Here is a 22,956-nt window from a genome sequence, read left to right as displayed (position 1 = left end):
GAAATGGAGACCCAGAATCTGAAGCAGGCTCCAGGCTCCGAGCTGTCAGCACAGAGCTTGATGCAGGGCTCAAACCCACGAACCATGAGATCACAACCCGAGCGGAAGTCAGACGCTTAACCAACTGAGCCACCCAGGCATGCTTCCTTTTTTTTTTTTTAACACACAGTCATAAATACCATCTAGTAGAATCTGGAAACTTCTCTGCCTCTGGCACACAGATGTCATCTGGCACAGAGTTCACATCATGAACTGGAGAAAGGCAGAAAAAATTCTTGGAAATATACCTCCACTTGCTTCTTGCCTGAAAACCTTATTTTGTTTTCTTCTATCCATTTACTTGTATAGGAAATTCTCCATCTGATCATTTTAAAATCCAAAGCTTGTCATTAACAGTAATTAAATATTTGAAAATTCAGAGGAACAAGTTGCTGAAGGAAGGCCAGCTGGGCATCAGCCCAGAAAGGCCGTGCCATGTTGGGTGTCCACGTGGTAAATGCTGTGCCAAGGCTGGGCCAAGTGGCCAGAGACCCGCGTCTGCAAGAAGTTCTGGGAAGAAATGCGAACCTAATCCCTTTTATGTCGGTGCTTCTCCTGAGGGTTACAAGTGCAATGAAAAATCAGAGCCTCTGAGGTTCATTTTTTTCCCATCCAGAAATTAGTCCAGGCACCTGAACTCTGCTGACTAGACAAATCTCTCAAGAAAAAACGAACCTGTGTATCTCTGTCCTACAAACCCACAGTGACTTTTCACTTCTTGAAAATGTTCTGTCAGAATGTGACAGACACTTCAGGTATTTTATTTTTTTTTTTCAACGTTTATTTATTTTTGGGACAGAGAGAGACAGAGCATGAACGGGGGAGGGGCAGAGAGAGAGGGAGACACAGAATTGGAAACAGGCTCCAGGCTCTGAGCCATCAGCCCAGAGCCTGACGTGGGGCTCGAACTCACGGACCGCGAGATCGTGACCTGGCTGAAGCTGGACGCTTAACCGACTGCGCCACCCAGGCGCCCCCACTTCAGGTATTTTAATTTTCTGAGGTAAGGAGTATTGCCTTCAGACTGGAGGAAAATCCTCTTAGATTCCCTTGACAATTCTAAGAGCTAAGAAACTAAAATCCCAGGTCGGAGCCATCGCTCTTCACATTTTTGGTCACTCCCTTTTGGCTGACGGATGAAACTGCTAATAGTTTGTGTGATCGTTTAAGAAATATTTATTTCACTGAAGAGGAATATTTACCTCAAACCCATTAGCCGCATCTATAAAAGGACACCCTTGGATACCCTGCCTTAGGGGTCTTTAGATATTTTGCTTGTATTCCTCTCAATTAATTTTGAAAAATACATGCAGCCTCTCATATATTTTGAGGTTTGCATCTTAAATTTTTTATAATTTAAACAGCTGCAAAGAATATAATTTCAGGTACTCAGACATTTTAAAGTAAAATTCCTTTGAAGGCACCTATGTAGCATACTCAAGACTGGGATGGGAAAACTGAAATAATTTTCGTCCAGCTGCCAGAAGTTTTCCATCATGATTTTCTACTTCCCCTGCAGAATTTTACCCTAATGGCATAAGTGTGTGGGTTTGGAAGCACTTCTTGGCAACAAAAATACACATGCACGCTGAGATATAGATTGATGATCCTTACCATTATTATTAGGGCACAACTCATCAAGACAATATATATAATTCTTAAATGTAAACAGTAAAATTTTACTGGAGGGGCAACTCCTTTGCTGAACAAAATTTGGAATTGTCTATGTAATGATCTGGAAATTTCTTAACATTATAGTGCCAAAACACTATAGCAGCCACTGTCAAAGTGTGGTCTAGAAACTCCTGGGCATCCCAGAGGCTCTTTAAGGAGCTCTTAAGATGAAAACTATTTTTATAATAATAATAACAACAACAATACTAATAATAATGGTAAGATGTTATTTGCCCTTTCCACTTTCATTCTCTCAGAAATGCATGATGGAATTTTCCAGAAGCTGTATGTTGTGTGATGATGCCATTAGCTCTCTCAGCTAATGGAGTATGGGCTTGTTTATTTTTGTGCTTTAAAAGTTTTGTTTTAATTTCTCATTCAGTACTTATCAATAGATAGAACTCACATAAACGAAACCTCTTTGGTTCTCAATAATTTCTAAGGCTGTCAAGGGATCTTGAGACCAAAGCATTTGAGAATTGATACCCCGTAGTGACTCCAGATAAGTCAGGGAGAGGTCTTTCTTCTTTTGCAAAATGAGGGAGAGATGACTGGGAAGCAAGAGTTGGAAAAGAAGCATTGACATAGCATTGGGACTTTGGGTACTCTTGTCAGGTATTGATTTTACAAAAGAAGATAGACATGTTCCAGATGAGGATCGAGACCTTATCCTTCTAAGCCACTGCATGTTGTCCGTACAGGCAACCATTATTTCACAGTCCGGCCTGTGACGCTTTGGTCTTCATGCTGAAGCATCACCTTTAACCTTCCAAGTCATAAGCTCTCAAGTAAGACGCCCATTTCACAGGCTCCATGAACACGCAAAACTTGGCTTATATTTAGAAAAATCTGCTTTGGCTCAATCAGTAAATACAGAGAGCTGCCGTGCAATTTATATTTTTAATACAGTTGAGCTAAACACAGTTATTTGACTTCAATTACTCTTGTCAAAATGCTTGGGAAACACTTGAGTACAAAATACAGATCACATTCCAAACTGGTCAGAAGGTCCTGGAGAAAAACAAGAGGGTGGATTCATTTCGTGAGATCCGTGGTCTAGCAACAGATCCCTAAGTAAGACAACTGGGGCCCCTTCAGAGCTGCAAGGTTTATCAATGCTGAAAGTGAAACCGCTGATCAGGACCATGATGTTAGGTTAAGTGGGAAGTCGCTTTTCCTTTCTGTGTTTCTTTTCAAAGTGCACACAAAGTCAGGAAAACAATCTCTAGCAAATTCTCTGGCACAAGACATCCACATTAATATGGAATTGCCCAGAAATAGCTAAACCACCTATTATAGCAGTACTTCCTGTGCCCTGGGGTGGTTAATGCCCATAGGCCAGACGCCAGCAGGGAGAAGTAGAACCTGGTTCAAACCGAAGTTAACTTTCTCCAAAAGCAGGTGGGCCAAAACTCAAGGCCAAATATAGTCTTCTTCGCTTAATGTATTCAGTTATGTATACTTCCTTTGGGGGCTCCTGGGTGGCTTAGTCAGTTAAGCGTCAGACTTTGGCTCAGGTTACGGTCTCACCATTTGTTAATTCGAACCCCACATCGGGCTCTCTGCTGTCAGCACAGAGCCCACTTTGGGTCCTCCCCTTCTATGCCCTTCCCCCCCACCTCAAAAATAAATAAATATATATACTTCCTTTACGTAATGGCACTAGCTTCCCAGCTAGAGACTCACGCATAAGCCCGGGTTGGATATAACTAGTGTGCGCTGGGAAAGACCGCTGCCTGTCACTTTCCTCTTCTCTGTCTGGATGAACAATAACCACCAGACTGGAATAGACCTTGAAGTTTTATAGTCTGAGTCCTTGTGGCTTTCCAGAGGAAAAAATCATCCACTCCCCTAAATCCCCACCCTACCACCCACTCTCTCCCGAGTGACTCCAGCACTGGAGCCTCTAATCTCTCTTGAGCCATGTCCTCTCCCAGTGGGCCATCCACTTTACTGTTATGTCTCACCTCACTCATCACAATTGTTCATGCCCCTCTTGCTTGGTCTTCTGCTGGTTTAAAAAAAGATTGCCTCTGGGGCGCCTGGGTGGCTCAGTTGGTTAAGTGTCCAACTTCGGCTCAGGTCGTGATCTCACGGTTTGTGGGTTTGAGCCCCGCCTAGGGCTCTGTGCTGACAGCTTCAGAGCCTGGGGCCTGCTTCGCATTCTGTCTCTCTCTCTCTCTCTGCCTCTCCCCCACTCACATTCTGTCTCTGTCTCTCAAAAATGAATAAATGTTAAAAAAGAATTGTAAAAAAAGATAGCCTCTGGCAAAAGGTTTGAAAGATATTTTATTTTATTATTTATTATTCGTTTTTTTAAGTAGGCTCCATGCCCAATGTGGAGCCTGAACTCAAAACCCTGCGATCAAGAGTCGCACGCTCTACCCATGGAGTCGGCCAGGCACCCCTGAAAGATATTTTAAAGAACATTCAGTAACAGGATGTTCCCTTGAGGAAAGGACAATCAGTGTTGCTGAGAAAGCAACTTCTAAGAGCACCAGTTGGGCCAATTCTTTGAGTTCTGGATTAAGCAACCCTTTCATTTCCCCCCCCCCAGAGCAAAATAGGCAAAGCAACAGAAGCAGACCCCGCATAAAGGAAATTGCTCATTAACTTGGAACATCCTATCTGCCCTGAATTCATTGAATCAACAGATACTTACTGAGTACTTACTAGGTGTCAGACATTTTCCCAGGCACTTGGGGTATATTCATGAATAAAAGAGATCCCTGCCCTTACAGAGCTCACATTCTCACAGAGGGAAGTGGGTGAGAAATAACAACCTTCATAAATAAGTAAGCTGCAAGCTCTATCAGAAGGTGGTTAACGTTATGAAAAAAGAGAAAAGGATCAGAGATCCAGGGGTGGGTGGGGAAGTGGGCTGTGATTTTAAATATTCAGGTCAGAGGTGGCTCCTGAGGGAAAGGCCCAGTGTAAGGGGTGGGGTGGAGGGTTCTAGGCAAAGGGAAAAGGCCTTTGCTCTGTCTTCTAAGTAGGATGGGAAACCCGGAGCTGTGAGCAGGAGACTGACATGATCTAACTTGTGTTTTATCAAGATCATTCCAGTTGCCACACTGGGACTACACCTAAAGCAAGTAGGTCCCTTAATAGCTCCAAATTTTTTCCTGATCTGAAAACGGGTATCAAAAATGCCTAACTGTATCGCAACTTGCTATGAAGTTCAAAGCCAGTCTTTATAGAAAGCATTGTGAAAATTATGAACTGATATATAAATTGTAGTTATTTTAGAATTTATTTACTATTATTATCAGAGTGAATACTATTTTTTTTTTAATTTTTTTTTTCAACGTTTATTTTTGGGACAGAGAGAGACAGAGCATGAATGGGCGAGGGGCAGAGAGAGAGGGAGACACAGAATCGGAAACAGGCTCCAGGCTCTGAGCCGTCAGCCCAGAGCCTGACGCGGGGCTCGAACTCACGGACCGCGAGATCGTGACCTGGCTGAAGTCGGACGCTTAACTGACTGTGCCACCCAGGCGCTCCAACAGTGAATACTATTAACTCTATCCCACTAAAACCTAAAGCTGCCTTAGCTGTTACCTAAATGTGGATTTAAAAATGAAATGAGTATTTTTAAAAAATAAAAACCAGACAGACCAGCAGAAGTCCACCACTCTTGACAGAAAGGTAGCTCCGAATTGACAATGAGATAGTAACCACCGCATATAATGAGATAGTAACCACTCATGTAAATATTTTTGTAACAGGTAACATTTGGGTTATTCCTGTAGGTTGCCCTTGTACCAAGGGCCTTACCCTCATTATTTCACTGAATTCTCATAAATGTTCTATGAGGTAGACACTGTTATTACCCTATTTTAGAGAATAAAGTAGAATAATTTGCCTAGGGACACACAACAGTGAAGCAGTATTAGCATATGTCATAGCTAGGAATCCCAACCACTAACCTACAATGCACTCTGCCATTAAATACCATACAGCAAAACCTTTGGCAGTTCTGTTCTTTATTTTGGGATTGGGTTTTGCCCAAGATAAAGTGCTTTTTAAAAACAAAACTTTGGGGCCCCTGGGTGGCTCAGTAGGTTGAGCGTCTTGACTTCAGCTCAGGTCATGATCTCACAGCTCATGAGTTCAAGCCCCACGTCGGGCTCTGTGCTGACAGCTCAGGGCCTGGAGCCTGCTTTGGATTCTGTGTCTCCCTCTCTCTCTGCCCCTCCACCACTTGTGCTCTGTCTCTTTCTGTCTCTCAAAAACAAATAAACATTTTTTAAGAATTAAAAATAAATAAAAATAAAACTTTTGAAATTATTTTCAATTTATAAGAGATAGTACAATTTATTTCCTATTTCAGCAGAAATAGTACAGAGTTCTTGTACACCCTTCACCAGCTTCCCTTAATGATAAGATCTTACATAATGATAGAACAATGACCAAAACCAGGAAAGTGACTTTAGTACAATACTATTCACCCAAATACAGACTGTATTCAGATTTTACCAATTTTTGTTCTGTTCTACTGGGGGGAGGGGTTCTGGTATAGAGTTCCATGAAATTTTATTACAGGTACAGATTTGTATACAATTACAGAATTGCTTCAACACCAAAAAAAAGTGCTCCCTCATGCTTTAGGAACATCCTACCCAAGCTAATCCCTGACTAGAGTCATCACTGTAAGTTTGTCATTTTGAGAATGTCATATAAATGGAATCATACAGCGTGTAACCTTTGAGATTGACTTTGGTGACTCAGAATAATGCCCTTTAGACAAAGTACTTCCTCGCTCATGTCTCTTAAAGACAGCTCTTACGTCATAGAGGGGGGCAGGAAACAAGTGGAATCAAGAGGGAAAAAGCACATGGCCTTCTTGTTCACGAATGTGCTTGCTCAAAGCAAGTATCAACAATCAAGACTCTTTAAACCACTTATCTACTTAGCACTCTCTTTGTAAAAGGGCTTGGGAAAGTTTACTTGAGTTAATTTCAAAATACAACGGCCTCTCCCTGCAAACGCGGTTTTGCATCAGCATGTGAAGCATAAAACTCCCCACACATCTCTGGTCAGGATGGCATCTCGTTCCCCAACATGAACTTTTGAGATAGATTCAGATATCACTAAAGTGTCCTCAAAATTAAACACAGATGTAAAGAAGAAGAAGACTGTTTTATGTAGTTCTTTTACAATGTTACAAAATTCAGCTGCTTGGGACTGGTCCACAGATAGAGCTGGTTTGATGGAACTTGATGTGTCCAGCACCAGCCCCATGGTGGGAAGCCCACACTGTTGGACCTTTCTCCCTGGACTTCCTTAAGCCCTTTGTGTCTACAAAATGGGTGTAAAAAAAAATCTGCTCTATTAATGTCACAGAACTGGTTAGAAATATAAATGAGAAGAGATGAGAAGGAGTATATAAGTGCAAAAGCCATCATGCAAATACAAGTTACTTCATTATGACAATGTTCCTTTGTCCCAGTGAAGGGATCTCTGACTCAGAGTCTGTTTGTTCACGTGTTTGTTCATTAGTTGACTCATTCATTCACACAGTTCTGATGTGCCAGGCGCTATGTTGGGTGATGGTGCTAAGATAACTAATAACTAATATGTAATAATCACACTAATTAATAATTTGGGGTGGGGAGACATGTAGATGGCTGTGCTTCCATGTGGGAGGAGGTGCAAATGTTATGGAAGAGGCACTGTGGATACACAGACAAGGACAGGGTGTCCAGAAAGATTTTCAGAAAAGAAATATATATGGGTACACGGATGTCCACATAAGTAACAGCAACAACAACCACCGCCAGAATAAAACAACCTCCATGCTCATCAACAAGGGAGTAGTTAAATAAATTATGGTCCATTCATGCACTGAGGCAATTGCCGTAAACATTGAGAGGCCCATGAGTACCTACATGGAAAGATCTACAAGTCTTGGTGATCTATCTATGTGTATATGTACATATGTGAGTATACTTAAGGGAGAAAGGCCTAGAAGGAAGTGAACCAATGGCTCACATTGTGTGTGACATCTGTATGGAGAGTGAAAGTGTGGAGATTCAAGGGAGACTTGACCATTTTGCTTTGGTATGTAACCATGGTTTGAATGTCTTACAATGAACATGTGTTCACACATTACTTGTGTAACAAAAAGGCTGAAATTAATCTGCACGTGTCTTATCACTCCAATTTGAAGGAAAATAATTTATATACTTACATCCACCCAAGGGTATATATATTCACAGAAAAAGTTTGAAAGGAAACACATCAGTGTTTTCGTCATAATTATAAATGTGTAATGAGATGTAAAAATACTTTCTGAATTTTCTACATTTTAAACATGGAAGCATTTAATAGTTATGTGAAATAAAGTTAAAAATCTTTTCATTTTGAAGTAATTATGGATTCACAGAAAGGTGTAAAGAAATATAGGGGGGAAGTTGGGGCACCTGAGTGGCTCAGTCGGTTAAGCATCTAACTTCGGCTCAGGTCATGATCTCCCGGTTTGAGTTCGAGCCCTGCATCAGGCTCAGAACCTGGAGCCTGCTTCAGATTCTGAGTCTCCCTCTCTCTCTGCCCCTCCCCCACTCATGCTCTCTCTGTCTCTCAAAAATGAATAAACGTTAAAAAAAAATTAAAGAAATATAGGGAGAAGTTTCATGTATCCTTCACCCTACCTCCTCAATGTTAACATCTTATATAACCATAGCACATTGTCGAAACCACGAAATTGACATTCGTACTATCCACAAAGCTTACTTAGATTTTACCAATCATACATAGACTCGTTTGTGTGTGTGTGTGTGTGTGTGCGCGCGCGTGTGCGTGTGCATGCATGTAGTTCTATGTAAGTTAATCACATATGTAGCTTAACAGTTCCATGTCATTTTTAAAAACACACTATTAGGCTACAAACTGCTCTATTTCTTTTTTTTTTTTTTTTTAACGTTTATTTATTTTTGGGACAGAGAGAGACAGAGCATGAACGGGGGAGGGGCAGAGAGAGAGGGAGACACAGAATGGGAAGCAGGCTCCAGGCTCTGAGCCATCAGCCCAGAGCCCAACGCGGGGCTCGAACTCAGGGACCGCGAGATCGTGACCTGAGCTGAAGTCGGACGTTTAACCGACTGAGCCACCCAGGTGCCCCCAAACTGCTCTATTTCTATTTTACTCCTATCTTCTCTACCAAAGAAAAAAAATCTTCAAGTTAAAAAAAAGTAAAATAAAAATTGTAGTGAACTTGAAACCCAAGATAGGTTGTAGTTCTAAGAGTATACCGCCATTTAGAAATAAATCAGGTCTCCCATCAGAGACAAATTATATACAGCCTTGGATATGAAAAAGATTTTGCAGATATTATCGCAGAAACACACTTCTACTTTCTAAGAAAACACAAACGAGGAAAAGTTGCAGAGGAACAGAGATAGATTTTGTCCCTAGTTTCATCAAATGCTACTGATCCTGGTAAGGACAGGATCACTGAGAGAGAGAAATCCATAGCAAAACTTAAGACAGGGCTATCAACGGGCGCCTGAGTGGCTCAGTCAGTTAACTATCTGACTTTGGCTCAGGTCATGATCTCACAGTTCCTGGGTTCAAGCCCCACATCGGGCTCTCTGCTGTCAGCACAGCGCTTGCTTCTGATCTTCTGTCTCCCTCTCTGCCTCTCCCCCCGCTCCCCCCACATGCACCCTCTCTCTGTCTCAAAAATAAATAAACATTATAAAAAAATGGGGAGGAAGAGAGGGCTATCAAACTGGTGCCTGTAAGAATGCAGAAAACTGTCACATCTAGGAGTTAGGTTCACCAACAAATCAGGTCTGATTTCAGGATGAATTCCAAGCTGGTTTCCAGACATTCTGTGATAGTTATTAGCCCAAGGTATCGAGAACATCTCAGAAGATAAGTTGCAGAAATAAATGGGGTGAAAAAGAAAACCAAGCAGATTTACTAGTGGTTAAACAGTGGCCAAGAAAGTTGATTTAATGAACTGATGTCAACTCAGAGGCTGCCTTTATCAACAGACCACTGGACTCTGCCCTTGGTTAGAATAAAATCTAGATTTTCATCAACAACTTGAAAGAGACACAAACGGCAGCTGGCACAAAGCAGGGGGATGATTTGTTAACCAACGAGGGAAATGAGGTTCCAAGTGGCCTCAGTGGGCTGAGTCAATGGCTTAAATTTTTGTAAGGATAAATGGTAGGCTGAAATTCCAAAAATAATACATACACAAGAAATAGGAGCGCTCTGGGGCACCCAGGTGCCTCAGTTGGTTAGGCATCTGACTCTTAAAAAAAATTTTTTTTTAAATGTTTTATTTATTTATTTATTTATTTATTTATTTATTTTTTAAATTTTTTTTTTCAATGTTTTATTTATTTTTAAGACAGAGAGAGACAGAGCATGAGTGGGGATGGGGCAGAGAGAGAGGGAGACACAGAATCGGAAGCAGGCTCCAGGCTCTGAGCTGTCAGCACAGAGCCCAACGTGGGGCTCGAACTCACAAACTGTGAGATCATGACCTGGGCCAAAGTCAGACGCTCAACAGACTGAGCCACCCGGGCGCCCTGAGGCATCTGACTCTTGATTTACATTCAGATCATGATCTCACAGTTCCTGAGTTCAAGCGCCACATCAGGCTCTGTGCTGGCAGCCTGGAGCCTGCTTGGGATTCTCTCTCTCCATCTCTCTCTCTCTCAAAATAAATAAATAAACATTAAAAAAAAAAAAAAGAACCAGGACAGCTTTGACTTTGGAGTAACTGATGAGATAAAAGACCTGAGGATTTCAGTTAACCTCAAACTATTAGCCTTCATCAAAAAAGTAATGCAAACTGCATTACCAAGAATATTGTGTCCAAAACACATCACCGTGGCCTCCACTGAACTTATGCGTGTCTTTTCAAAACAACACCGGGGCACCTGGGTGGCTCAGTTGGTTAAGCATCTGACTTCGGCTCAGGTCATGATGTCACCGTTCATGAGTTCGAGCTCCGCATCAGGCTCTGTGCTGACATCACGGAGCAGGGAGCCCACTTAGAGGTCTATGTCTCCCTCTCTCTTTGCCCCTCCCCTGCTCATGCTCTGTTTCTCTCTTTCTCTCAAAAATAAAATAAATATTCAAAACAACACCAACATCACTAAACTCTCTCAGAAAATAGAGATGGTAGGGATACTTCCTAACTAGTTTTATGAGGTCAACAATACGCTGATACCAGAATCTGACACTACAAAAACAAAATTACAGCCCAATTCCCTCATAAGCATTTTTGTACAATAAGGAATTTAGCTTTTGTCCCTTATAATTTCCTGAGTGACAGGAGTGGCTTTGTTACACTAATGAGGTGACTCACAATTGGCCCCTACAGAAACTGGTCAAGAGAATGACCAGCCATGTGATAAGAGGGTTGAGGAGTCTGGAGATTGTGTTCAATCACATGGCCAATGGTTTAGGCTTTCTTTCTTTCTTTTTTTTTTTTTTTTTTAAATGTTTGTTTATTTTTGAGAGAGAGAGAGAGAGAGAGAGAGAGAGAGAGAGACAGAGGGCAAGCAGGGGAGGGGTAGGGAGACAGGGAGACAAAGAATCTGGAGCAGGCTGCAGGCTCTGAGCTGTCAGCACAGAGCCCAATGTGGGGCTCGAACCCACAAACCATGAAATCATGACCTGAGCTGAAGTCGGATGTTCAACCAACTGAGTCACCCAAGTGCCCCCACATGGCCAGTGATCTAATCAGAAGTGCCTATGTAAGGAAACCTCCACAAAAAAAATCTGCTCCCCAAAGCTTAGTAGAGTGGCCTTTTCCTGGATCTGCCAGGAGGGTGAAACACCCTAATTCAAAGAGGAGAGGGCACAGAAGCTCTGCACTGAGGACCCTCCCAGATATCACCCAAGGCGTATGTCTTGTAACAAAACTGTAATCATTAAGTATTGTAAATATTTCCTGAGTTCTTATGATCATATGATAAAAAAATACAATTTTTGGCAAACTGAGAATAGAAAGAAACATCTTCAACCTAGTGAAAGGCATTGTCCCAAACCCACAGTTTATTTCATACTTGGTGACTGGGACAGACACGTCCACTCTCCCCACTTTTATTTGGCATTGCGCTGGAGTCTTGGCCACTAAAATAAGGAAAGGGACAGAGATAAAAAGACAAGGATTGGACAGATAGAAGTAAAACTCTCTTGCAGGTGAGAAGTAAATGTCTCTTGCAGGTGACATGTCTACATAGAAAATCCAAGGAATCTACAAAACAACAACAATAAAGCCCTCTTAGAATTAATACATTAATGTCACAAGGTTGTAGGATGTAAGATCCACATACATAAATTCATTTATTTTCTATATACTAATAGTAAACAATTGGGAAATGAAATCAAATGTGCTACTTACCAACACCAGCAACATAAAATATTTAAGAATCCCTTTAACAAGTGACCTATAAGACCTCTACATCAAAAACTATTAAAAAAATTCCTGAGAGAAATTAAAGGAGACCTAAATAAATGGACAGTGTGTGTTCTGGGATCAGAAGTCTCCATATTATTAAGATGTGATCTCTCCCTAAATTGATCTAGAAATTCAGTACAATTGCAGAAGTGCCTGGTTGGCTCAGTTGGTTAAGCATCTGACTCTTGATTTTGGCTCAGGTCATGATCTCATGGTTGTGACATCGAGCCCTGCTATGCTGGGTGTGAAGACTGCTTAAGATTCTTTCTCTCCCTCTGCCCCCTAAGCCCCCGCTCCATGCGCATGCACTCTCCCTCTCTCTCAAAAAAAAAAAAACAATTAAAAAAAAAATAGAGTTGCGGGGTGCCTGGGTGGCTCGGTTAAGCGTCCGACTTCAGCTCAGGTCATGATCTCGCAATCTGTGACTTCAAGCCCTGCGTTGGGCTCTGTGCTGACAGCTCAGAGCCTGGAGCCTGCTTCGGATTCTGTGTCTCCCTCTCTCCGTCCCTCCCCTAGTCACACTGTCTCTCTGTCTCTCAAAAATGAATAAACGTTAAAAAAAAAAAAATTGCAAACAAAATCACAACAGACTCTTGCAAAACTGTCAAGCTGATTCTAAGATTTATATGAAAATAGGCAAAAGACCCGAAGTGACACCTCACCTAGAGGATATATGACTGGTCTATAAGCACAAGAAAAAAAATGCTAACATCTTTTCTAAATAGAATTTAATATTAGACATTAGGGAAATAAAGTGCAAATTGAAAATTTACCATTTCACATCCACTAGGGTGTCTAAAATGAAAAAACTAACCATAGCAAACGTTGGCAAGGATGTAGATAGGGCATCTGGAATGCTCCTCCACTGTTGCTAGGAATAGAACTTGGTGTAACTTCAGAACACAGTTTGGTGGTTTCTTCAAAAGTTAAACATATACCTAGTATTCGATCCAGCAATTCTTCTCCCAGGTATTATCCAAAACAAAATAAAAACATATGTCTCCCAAAAAACTTGCACACAAGTATCTGTAGCTGCTTTATCATAGCCAACTCCTGTAAACATCCCAAATGTTCACCACACAGACAAACAAAATGTAGCATATCCATACCGTAACAGCGCTATTAGCAGTAAGCACAAAGTACTCCTACAACAACACGGATGAATCCCAAAAATGTCACATTGAGGGAAAGAAGCCTGAGACAAAAGAATATACACTTTGCGACTCCATTTATTTAATGTTCAAGAGCTAGCAAAACAGGGGCGCCTGCCTGGGTGGCTCAGTTGGTTAAGTAATCCGACTCTTGATTTCGGCTCAGGTCATGATTTCATAGTTCGTGAGATCAAGTCCCGTGTTGGGCTCTATGCTGACAGCGAGGAGCCTGCTTGGGATTCTCTCTCTCTCCCTCTCCCCGGCTAGCGTGCACTCTCTCAAAACAAGTAAATAAACATTAAAAAAAAAAAGAACTAGCAAAACTAATCCGTGATGACAGATATCAGTACACCATTGTCTATGAGAGGTGGGGACTGATGGGAAGGGAGCCTGAGGGGCATTCCGAGGTGATGACAATGTTCTATGCCTTGATTGAAGGGGTGGTTACATGCGTGTCTACATTTATCAAAACTCACTGAGTTGTGCATTTAAATTCTACACAACTTAACTGTATGTCAGTTTCACCTCAATAAAAACAAATGTCTTTACAGGACTTCAGAGTTACCATCCTAGCAGGGGTGGGGTGTATTTTCCAAATTGACTTTGAAACTAAAAAGTAGCTTGATTATCAGCTTCTTGGGGAGACTCAAAAATAATTCAGATGGAGGGAGAGAAAACCCTAATATTCCTCGTGGAGTCAGGAGTTAGGAAAATGATCCAGAGATAAAACCGAGGGGCTGGCATTCATTTGCTGGTCTATCCTTGCCATGAATATTCAGTGAGTGCTTCTATGAGTCAGGCACTGCCTTGGGACAGACAAAGTCCTTGTCCTTGCTGAGCATATACTCTCTGAGAAGACAGACAAGGAAGCTACAGAAATAAATGGGGTGATTATAGACTGTGGCGAGTGCAACACATGACTGGGAGTCCATAAAGAGGTGGGAAGGTCCGAAAATAGTTGAATGACCAGGAAAGGCTTCCCAGAAGAAGTAATATTTGAGTTGTGTCATGGGGCAGAGGGCAGAGGGCAGAACAGTGCAGGCAGACAGAAGAAAGGATGCAAAGGTCCTGAGGCAGGAAGGAGGGCAATGTGTCTGAGGAAATGACAGACAATCAGGATGACCGGTGCTTAATAAGCAGGGAGAAGAAGGTGCGTCGGGTTGGGTTGGAGAGTCGGGCGGAAGCCAGAGCTCACAGGGCCGATGGGCAGGGACAGGAATGAGTCTGAGTGACAGTCTAAGACTACAGGGAGCCACTGAGGAGGATGGATTGGAGTGGGGACAGGGCTGGAAGCGAAGAGACCAGTTAGGGAGCTACTTACTGCACTGGTAGGGTGCTGGCAGCGGTGTGGAGCAGGGAAGGAGAGAAAACAGATTCAGGATGCGTTGTAGAAGCAGAATGGACAGAACTTGCTGATGCATTTGGCATGAAGAATGAGAAAGAGGAAGGCTGGGCCAATGGTGATACCATTTACTAAGATGGGGAATTCTGGGGCAAAGTGAGTGTGGAGAGGAGGTGGAACAGGAGTTTCATTTTAAGATACTTATGTACCAGCAAGTGAAAATGCCAAGGAGGCACTTGGATACATGAGCCTGGACCTCAGAAGAGAGGGCCGGGCCAGGACACAAAGCCCAAGGCTACCGTTGCACAGATAGTATTGAAGCCAAGGACAGAGAGGAACTCTCCCAGGGTGGCGGGACTGTCTCAGAGTGAAAAGAAGTGGGTCCAGGGATGCGCCTGTCAAGGGCAGAGGAGAAGCAGTGGGGTGGGAAGGAAGCCAGGAAGACTGTTGCCAGAGGTTCACCCCTGTGTTCTCAGAACCTAGAACAGCCCCTGGGATACAGCACTCCCTGGCAAGATGGTCGCTGACTGCATGAAGAAAGGAAGGATTTGGGGGTGGTGCCCTTGCTAGATGTTGCTAGATGTTGCTGAAAAGAAGCCAGAGAGGAGTCCACCGGCTTTCGTAGCACGGGAAACAGCAAGGGCATTGACTCCAAGAGCCTTGTCAGGGAGGTGACGGGAATGAAGCCGAGATACTTCCATTTGGATGGGAATCAAGATGACCACCATCAGCGCGGCCACAATCCACAATGACTCAGTCATCCCACAGCAGTGCCGCGTGACCAGTGGGGTTCCCTGCTGTCAAACCTCACATCAGGGGTCTTTGCGTCAAGTGGTTTCCTGAAGTGCATGGCCTGCCAGGCCAGCCAAGCGCCGTATGGGAGGTATGAGCAAGACTCCCCCTGCCTGGGCTCAGGGACTCCGGCCACTTCGCTAACTTAACCACAGACACCCTTCAGGGCATTCACCCACTCCCCAGCCCTGGCTTGTGAATTCTCACTCCCGGGGTTTCTTTTCCACATACCCTCACCTCAGCTGCCACACCTGCGTTTCATTCTCTTCTATCCGCTGCTAATGCAAGGCAGTGGTCACCAAACTTGTGATCCCTCTCACTATTAGAAAGGAAACAATAAATAAGTCACACGACTCGGACTTACCAGGCACAGTCAGAACAGAAGGGGATTTTTCTGGCTGTTCGTTAACACGGCTGCTGTTCTGAACCCAGAAAATGTTGACGGGCTCAGGAGGGCCCACGGCCTGACAGGTGAGGTTGAAGGCTGTGTTTCTTGTGACATTCATGCTCTCAGGCTGCCTAGTAAAGTGAGGAAGTCCTGCGGAGAAAGAGTTCAGGGAAAGAATGTTTCAGATCTTCAAGCAAAGGCAGAGCCCCAAGGGGAATGGAGACTGTTCTAGAACTTGGCAATAGATTTCTTTACATACCACCCCTGGTCTGAAATGGCTAGTTTGCACCTTCTGAAAGTTGGCTGAGAAAGAATAGAAGCTAATTCTTACCCAACAAGCTCCAGCCGGCTTTCTAGGACACTTTCTCAAAGGGGTTATGATGGTGATTCAGAACTGGTTTTACCAGAAGGGAGGGAGGCCTGGCGGTGTTGAAATCAGGCATTATTCCAACTCCAGGGACAGGCTGGCACGTTTTTCAGTGTTTCTTACCAAATCACACACGGAGTGAAAACAAAGCCACGTAATAGGTCCACCTGTTTTTGAGGACAATCCACTGCGTGTGTCCCTTTAAGATGAATGATAATGAATTTAAACATCTGTACACTTGTACAGGGCTTATACAGGGCCGGCCATTTTTCAAAGTGCATTCTAATGATAACAGTGTAGACACAGTTACACACTTCCAATCCTAAGATCTTTGACTGTTATTCAGAATCGAGGCCATAAGGAATGGAACTTTAGAAATACCTCAGAGAAAGCCAGTGAGTACGTACTTGGAGCATATGCTAAAAAATTAACAAGTCAAGTTAACCGTCCTCAGGCACTTAAGCCATGTTCTTTGAGGATTGGGAACTCACAGATCTGGTCCCAGAAGGAATGATGTGGGAGTGGCATAATGGGCTTCTTTATTCCTATCTCAAAGTTTTGCAAAACTCCATTTGGACCTAATGTGATCCTGCCCTGGGCATTTTGTTGGGATTCTGACAAGTTAAATGTCCTCTCAACATTTTCCCAACATTTACAGCAAATGTAGGAACACTACCATCCTCCACACCCCCACTTTCCCCTAGGGCTGGTGCTGACATAACCCTGAGGAGGCATTAGCTGTCCAGCCTGGGACGGGCCTAGAGCAGAGCGCTAACACAGACTCCTCTGAGGGGCCTCCCCACCTCAGGCCTCCTGCAGCATTAGTGCGTATGAGGTTTAGGTTTGCAAAAGGATGGGTAGCAGAGGAGGCTTTCCTTGTGGGACAGTTCTGGTTGAACTTCCCTGAAAAGCCAACCATTTGTTTTTTCTAAAGCCTGTGGTGAGGCGGGTCAGGAGAAAGTAGAAAAGAAAGGTGTTTGGGTGTTTCTGCTGGCAGGGGTATCTCAGAAAGCCAAGATGCAAGGGCCCTGGAGGCAGCCCGTGGGCTGGTGAGGAATGACAACTTGTGGTGAGAATAGAGGTGCTTCCTCCTTGAAGGCTTCCTCGACAGGCACCGCCATTGCAGAACCAGGCATGCGCCCCAAGACCCGGGCTCACCTAGCCATCAGCTCACATCCCCTACTGCAGTTCAAGTTCCTTGAGGGCAGAGACCGCCTTCTTCTAGTCGACGTCTCATTCGGACCCACACTGAGCCCGTCTTATGTCACGTCATGGAACTGCACCGAACCATCTACCTGACAAATCCTAGGGCCCAAAATGAGTCCCAGATTGAGCTGCTGACCCAGTTCAGGAAAACCACTCACCCTCCCGGCTTCACCATCCACATGTACTGATGTTGAATAATAGGCCAATCATCCCTAGACCAGGCGAAGGGTACCTGGTGCCAGCACTGAGAACCAGATAATGGAATGCATATCACTTCCAGAAAAGTCTCCAGGTTTCTAAACTGTAAATAACCTGAGGACAAAGGAGTCCCTAATCTGTTTTTTATCTCAGCCCTATTGCTCAGGATAGAGCTAAAACTTTGAGAATTGAATTCATGCCATTTATTTATTATTACCTGAAGTCTAAAAAGAGGATCACCTTATAAAATGTCAGTGCTTATGAATTTGCAAAGTTTGATTACAGAGTTATAAATGAGCATGCTAAACTCTAGAGTTTTATATGCAAAGCAATAAATACAGGTCACTCTGTAGCCTCTGGACTTACCCTGCACCTCGATGTAGATGGGGTCAGACACAATCTCTTCGTTGTTTATTTTCATCTTACAGATATATGAACCATTGTCTGAACGCTGCACACTGGTTATGCTTCAAAGAAAACACATAGAGATATTTACACTGAATACCCTTTGAGTTTCTGCTATAGGAAAAGAACATTCTTCAACCTCTTTATCATATGCTCTGAGTGTTAATCTTCTGTGTCAACGTGGCTAGGTCATGGCATCTAGATATTTGGCCCAATATTACTCTAGATGTTTCTGTGAAAGTATTTTTCAGATGTGGTTAACATTTAATTTTTTTTTTTTTTACATTTATTTATTTTTGAGAGATAGAGACAGAGAACAAGTGGGGGAGGGGTGGAGAGAATGAGACACAGAATCCGAAGCAGACTCCAAGCTCCGAGCTGTCAGCACACAGCCCGACGTGGGGCTCGAATCCACAAACTGCGAGATCATGACCTGAGCCGAAGTCAGACACCCAACTGACTGAGCCACCCAGGCACCCATATGTGGTTAACATTTAAATCAGTAGACTCTGAGTAAAGATTACCCTTCACAACACGGGTGGGCCTCATCCAGCCGGCTGAGAGCCATACTTATGAGCAAAGACCGAGGTCCTCCAAGGAAGAGGGAATTCTGCCTCTAAACTGCTTTCGGACTCAAGACTATAATATCAACTCTTCCCTCGGTCTCCAGCTGATGCCCTGCCTGTTTCAGATTTGCCAGCACCCACAATCACATTAGCCAATTCCTTAAAATAACTTTCTCTCGTTCCTTCTTTGGTTCTGTTTTTTCTGAAGAAACATGACTAACACATATGCTGTCCCTCCTCTTGCCTTCTATGGAAGGCTCTGTACCAGGGTTCTCTATGTTGGGGTATTGCCCCATCAAGGCATTTTGCTGCAAATTTGTAGGGTTGTTTCTTTTTTTAATTTTTTTTTTTTAACATTTATTTATTTTTGAGACAGAGAGAGAGCATGAACAGGAGAGGGTCAGAGAAAGAGGGAGACACAGAATCCGAAACAGGCTCCAGGCTCTGAGCTGTCAGCACAGAGCCTGATGCGGGGCTCGAACCCACGGAGCGCGAGATCATGACCCGAGCCGAAGTCGGACACTCAACTGACTGAGCCACCCAGGCGCCCCTGTAGGGTTGCTTTATGTGGGCACAATAACTAGGAGGCACCATGGTTTTTAGGGGCCAGGGGCAACTGTTCCAAAACCCAAATGACTTTCTGAGACTAGAACCCAATTCCATTTATAGACACACAAAGAATTTGTCTGGTCTTAATATCCACCTAATACCCAGGACTGCAATTACCTGAAAATGGGGGCTGCCATCCCTTTGTCCTGTTTGGAACTTGGCCATGACTCACATCACGGACAGCACCTCCCTATTTGCGGCTGCCACGTGCGTGAGGGGCGTGCCAGGGTGCAAGTCCCTGTGTATTCTATGATCTCTCCTGGAGTGGTCATGCCAGGCATCTATATGTTCACATTCGTATTATTTTATTATAGATCACCTTTCTTTCGTTTTCCTTATACTATAGTTTGAACACTACATGTTGTAAAGTATCTGCTATAAACAGGTGGCCTTAGCTCTAAGAGCTTCAGAATCCTGCTTTCCACCCTTCAGACATGTTTACACACAAGAAGTTAGGCAAAACCTGCCCTTAGCTGGGTGTGGGAAGGGGTGAGGGCATGAGGAACTCTTTGAAATGCCTTCAAACGCTCTCAAAGCGGGGGACACCTTCACTGACCCAAAGGCACTGATTTCTTCTACTGTGCTCATCAGACAGAGCACAGGCTGTGGCTAGAGAAAGAAAGTAAAGAAGAAAACTGTGGAGGGGTCCATCTTCCTTTCTAGTAGCTTGTTCCCTGATACAACTTATTTATCCCAAAGCAAAATAATACCCATCCCTCAACCCATCAAGGCCTGAAGCTTAATGCTTAAAAGAGACCAGGAAGCTGGCAAGGTCAGAGGGGACGCCATCTCAGCCCACAGGTGGCAGCCGCCAGGATAAACAAACAGCACAGCGGCATCAGGAGCCAATTTGCCACAGCAAGGCCCCTTGGACTTGAGGTTGGACACACGGTTTTGAACACACGGTTTTCAGAACAAACATAGAACATTTTAAATTACAACTTCTCCCCAGTGATACCATGTTGCAGTTCCCTTTTAGCTTCTGATAAAGAGTAAGTAAAATACACATCAAGAATGGTGTCAATCAGGGGCCCCTGGGTGGCTCAGTTGGTACTTCGGTTCAGATCATGATCTCGTGGTTTGTACGTTCAAGCCCCTCATCAGGCTCTGTGCTGACAGCTCAGAGCCTAGAGCCTGCTTCCGATTCTGTGTCTCCCTCTCTCTCTGCCCCTCCCTGCTCACGCTCTGTCTCTCTCTGTCTCAAAAATAAACAAACATTAAAAAAAAAAAAAAAAAAGAATGGTGTCAATCAGAATGAGGAGAACCAGAGCTTCTTGGGTTAATATTACCCAATAATGTGACTATCATCTATCACCTGCACTTTCTGATGTGCCAATCTGAGCAGTGCCCCACTGACTCAGAATACTTTGCCTTCCCCTTTCCTCTCACTCCTGTGCGGGAGTGATATAATTTTGGAATTGCACCTGATGAACGGAAGTTGGACTTGGGGAGGACTCAGGATTTCAAAGAAAGGCCAGATCTCTCCATCCATGCTTTAGGGCAGGGCTGAAGGTCACAATGTCTAGAGGTCACTGGGAGAACATGGAAAGAGACTTCACAGGACAAATATCTCCAAATAAGGGGTTAGCTGACCCTCCTCTAATAAATCTCCCTGGATGTCATGGTGGCAGGAAGAAAGAGGGAGAGAAGCAGGTGTCCAGAATGGTGCCTGGACCAGCATGAGTATCAGCCAGGGGCTGAATGGTGCACATGCTTCTAGGAGCTCTTGAAGATTCTGCATGGCTGAGCAGTCTAGTTTTCTTTGCAGTGCAAAAACAAACCAACAAACAAAAAATAAAACAAAACAAACCAAAAAACAAGGTCATGGCTACCAAAGATGGGGTCCTTTCCACTTATTTCACAGATTCATTTTAGAAGAGGAGTCATTGTCTTGAGGCCAGGCCCAGGAGCTGGACTGATGATAAGATCTGACAGGCTGAGGACAGCTGTGCCTCTGAAGACCTGGCTCTGGCTCAGGGTCCAGGAACCCAGTGTTGCAGCAGCCTTGTCACATGACTTAGGTAGTCAGGAGCCAGAGTGCAAGTGAGGGCCACAGAGGGATGCAGGGCAAGGCCGAGGAAGGCAGCCCAAGGAATCAAAGTACTCCTGTGTGCAGGGGGGGGGGGGGGGGGGATGACTGAGAAACTATTGGGTGCAAGTAATAGTTTAGCAGCACAGCTTGGACTTCAGAAATCAGATGCAAAGGGCATGAAAAGTCTAGGAGCATCTTAAGCCAACCAGCAAGGAAGGAAAATTCAATCAGGAGGAGAAAAGAAGAGCTCAAAGGAAACATGATCAAAACTTTGTCTTTAGTCATTCATATCAGGAAGAGGTCAGCAATCGCCTGGGGAGATGGGTTACGTGCCTGCATTAATTAGCAAGTCCAGACCCAGATTTTCCACAAATAATTCTACATGTTGCTTCCTAGACATGCAAGTAAAGGCTGCCATGCTGAGAGCAGGGTGGGGGGTGAGGTTGAGAGGAGTTGCTGTCCCCAACTTCTCCCCTTTCCTAAAGGAAACAGCAGGCGCAGTCTCTAGAGGCTCCCCAGCGAAGGCTCTGAGCTCAGAATAGCAATCTAGGCATTCTAACAACTGAGTAAGAGGAGTTCCAGAAAGAACACAGGAAGGAGAGCATAATTCAAGAAAATGCCCCAGGGCTGGATTCTAGGTCTTTCTTAACCAGGCCTGTAGGTGGGCAGCACAGTGGAAGAGAAAAGACCCACCAAGACCATCCATCTCTCATCAGGAGATGTCACAACTCCAAGATAAAGTGGAGGTCCAGAAGCTTCCAGAGAGAAGTAAAGTGAGTCATTCACAAATGAATCAGAACCCCACCACACTTCTCAAGAACAAATCTGGGGGCAAAAAGGAAATATATCAATGACTTCCAAATGACAACAGGAAATTATTCTTTTTGAGTTCTGTATCCAGACAAACTACCTCAATGTGAGGATAGAAAACACAATAGCATTTTCAGACATGCAAGGTCCATGCTGGTGGAGGATGGGCTCTGTGCCAAAGCGAAGGAGTAAAAGCCAAGAGGCGGGGTTGGGGGCGGTGCGGAACCTGGGCTCCAGGAGGAAATAGGAGAAACAAGGGTTAAGATGACAGAGCTGCACCCCAGACCTGGGGAGCAACCTGCCCAGGTTCTTCTGCAGGAGAAGGAAAGGACAGGCATCTCCTAGGAAAAGATCAGGCCTGGTAATCGCATCACTTTGAGAGGAGATGTATGTAGAGTTTAGGGACAAATAAGAGTGACACTTAGAAAATTAAGCAAACTAACAAGCAAGGAAACTATTAAATTGAGGACAATCAAAAAGCTGTGAAGAAGTAAGATGTAACCACAGCCTACTGTATGACTCAGCTGAAAACAGCATTTACATAGCCACAAAAAACGTGAAGTCCTGGGTACTGATTTAACCAGAGTTGTAACGTTCTATTAGATGAACTCCAGGGCTAGGCGCGTGCGCGCACACGCACGCACGCGCACACACACACACACACACACACACACACACACACACGAGTTATAAGGATTGAATACCTACAAAAGATACCCAAGAAGTGGATAACCACAGCTCCTCGTTGGGGTAGGGCTGGAGGCTGGAGCAGAAGAGAGGATTTTTGAACAGTTGGAGTATTTTACCATGTGTATGTACTGCTTTAAAAAAGGTATAAAAATTGTGTCAGATTCTGGTCAAATACAAACATCTGAACCGGGGAAAACCAAAGCCACCATACAGACTCAGCCACCGCGTCTAGACAGGAACCACCTGGACAGAGCCACA

General features: G+C 44.0%; 1 protein-coding gene across 3 annotated transcripts in view; it reads right to left on the bottom strand.

The window, feature by feature from the left end:
- Positions 1-22,956, bottom strand: part of MERTK (MER proto-oncogene, tyrosine kinase) — a 148,080-nt gene that overhangs the window by 70,134 nt on the left and 54,990 nt on the right. For all 3 annotated transcript variants that reach the window (XM_086700566.1, XM_086700567.1, XM_086700565.1), the window contains exons 3-4: positions 17,953-18,053; positions 15,792-15,965 (exon numbers count right to left, since the gene is read on the bottom strand). In XM_086700566.1, the coding sequence (XP_086556692.1) occupies positions 15,792-15,965; positions 17,953-18,053 (275 nt within the window). The remainder of the gene's footprint in view (positions 1-15,791; positions 15,966-17,952; positions 18,054-22,956) is intronic.

This window comes from Puma concolor, chromosome A3 (assembly GCF_028749965.1).
Source record: "Puma concolor isolate L17-30 chromosome A3, mPumCon1.1.hap2, whole genome shotgun sequence".
Taxonomy (NCBI): domain Eukaryota; kingdom Metazoa; phylum Chordata; class Mammalia; order Carnivora; family Felidae; genus Puma; species Puma concolor.
This window is presented reverse-complemented; position numbering and strand designations above follow the sequence as displayed.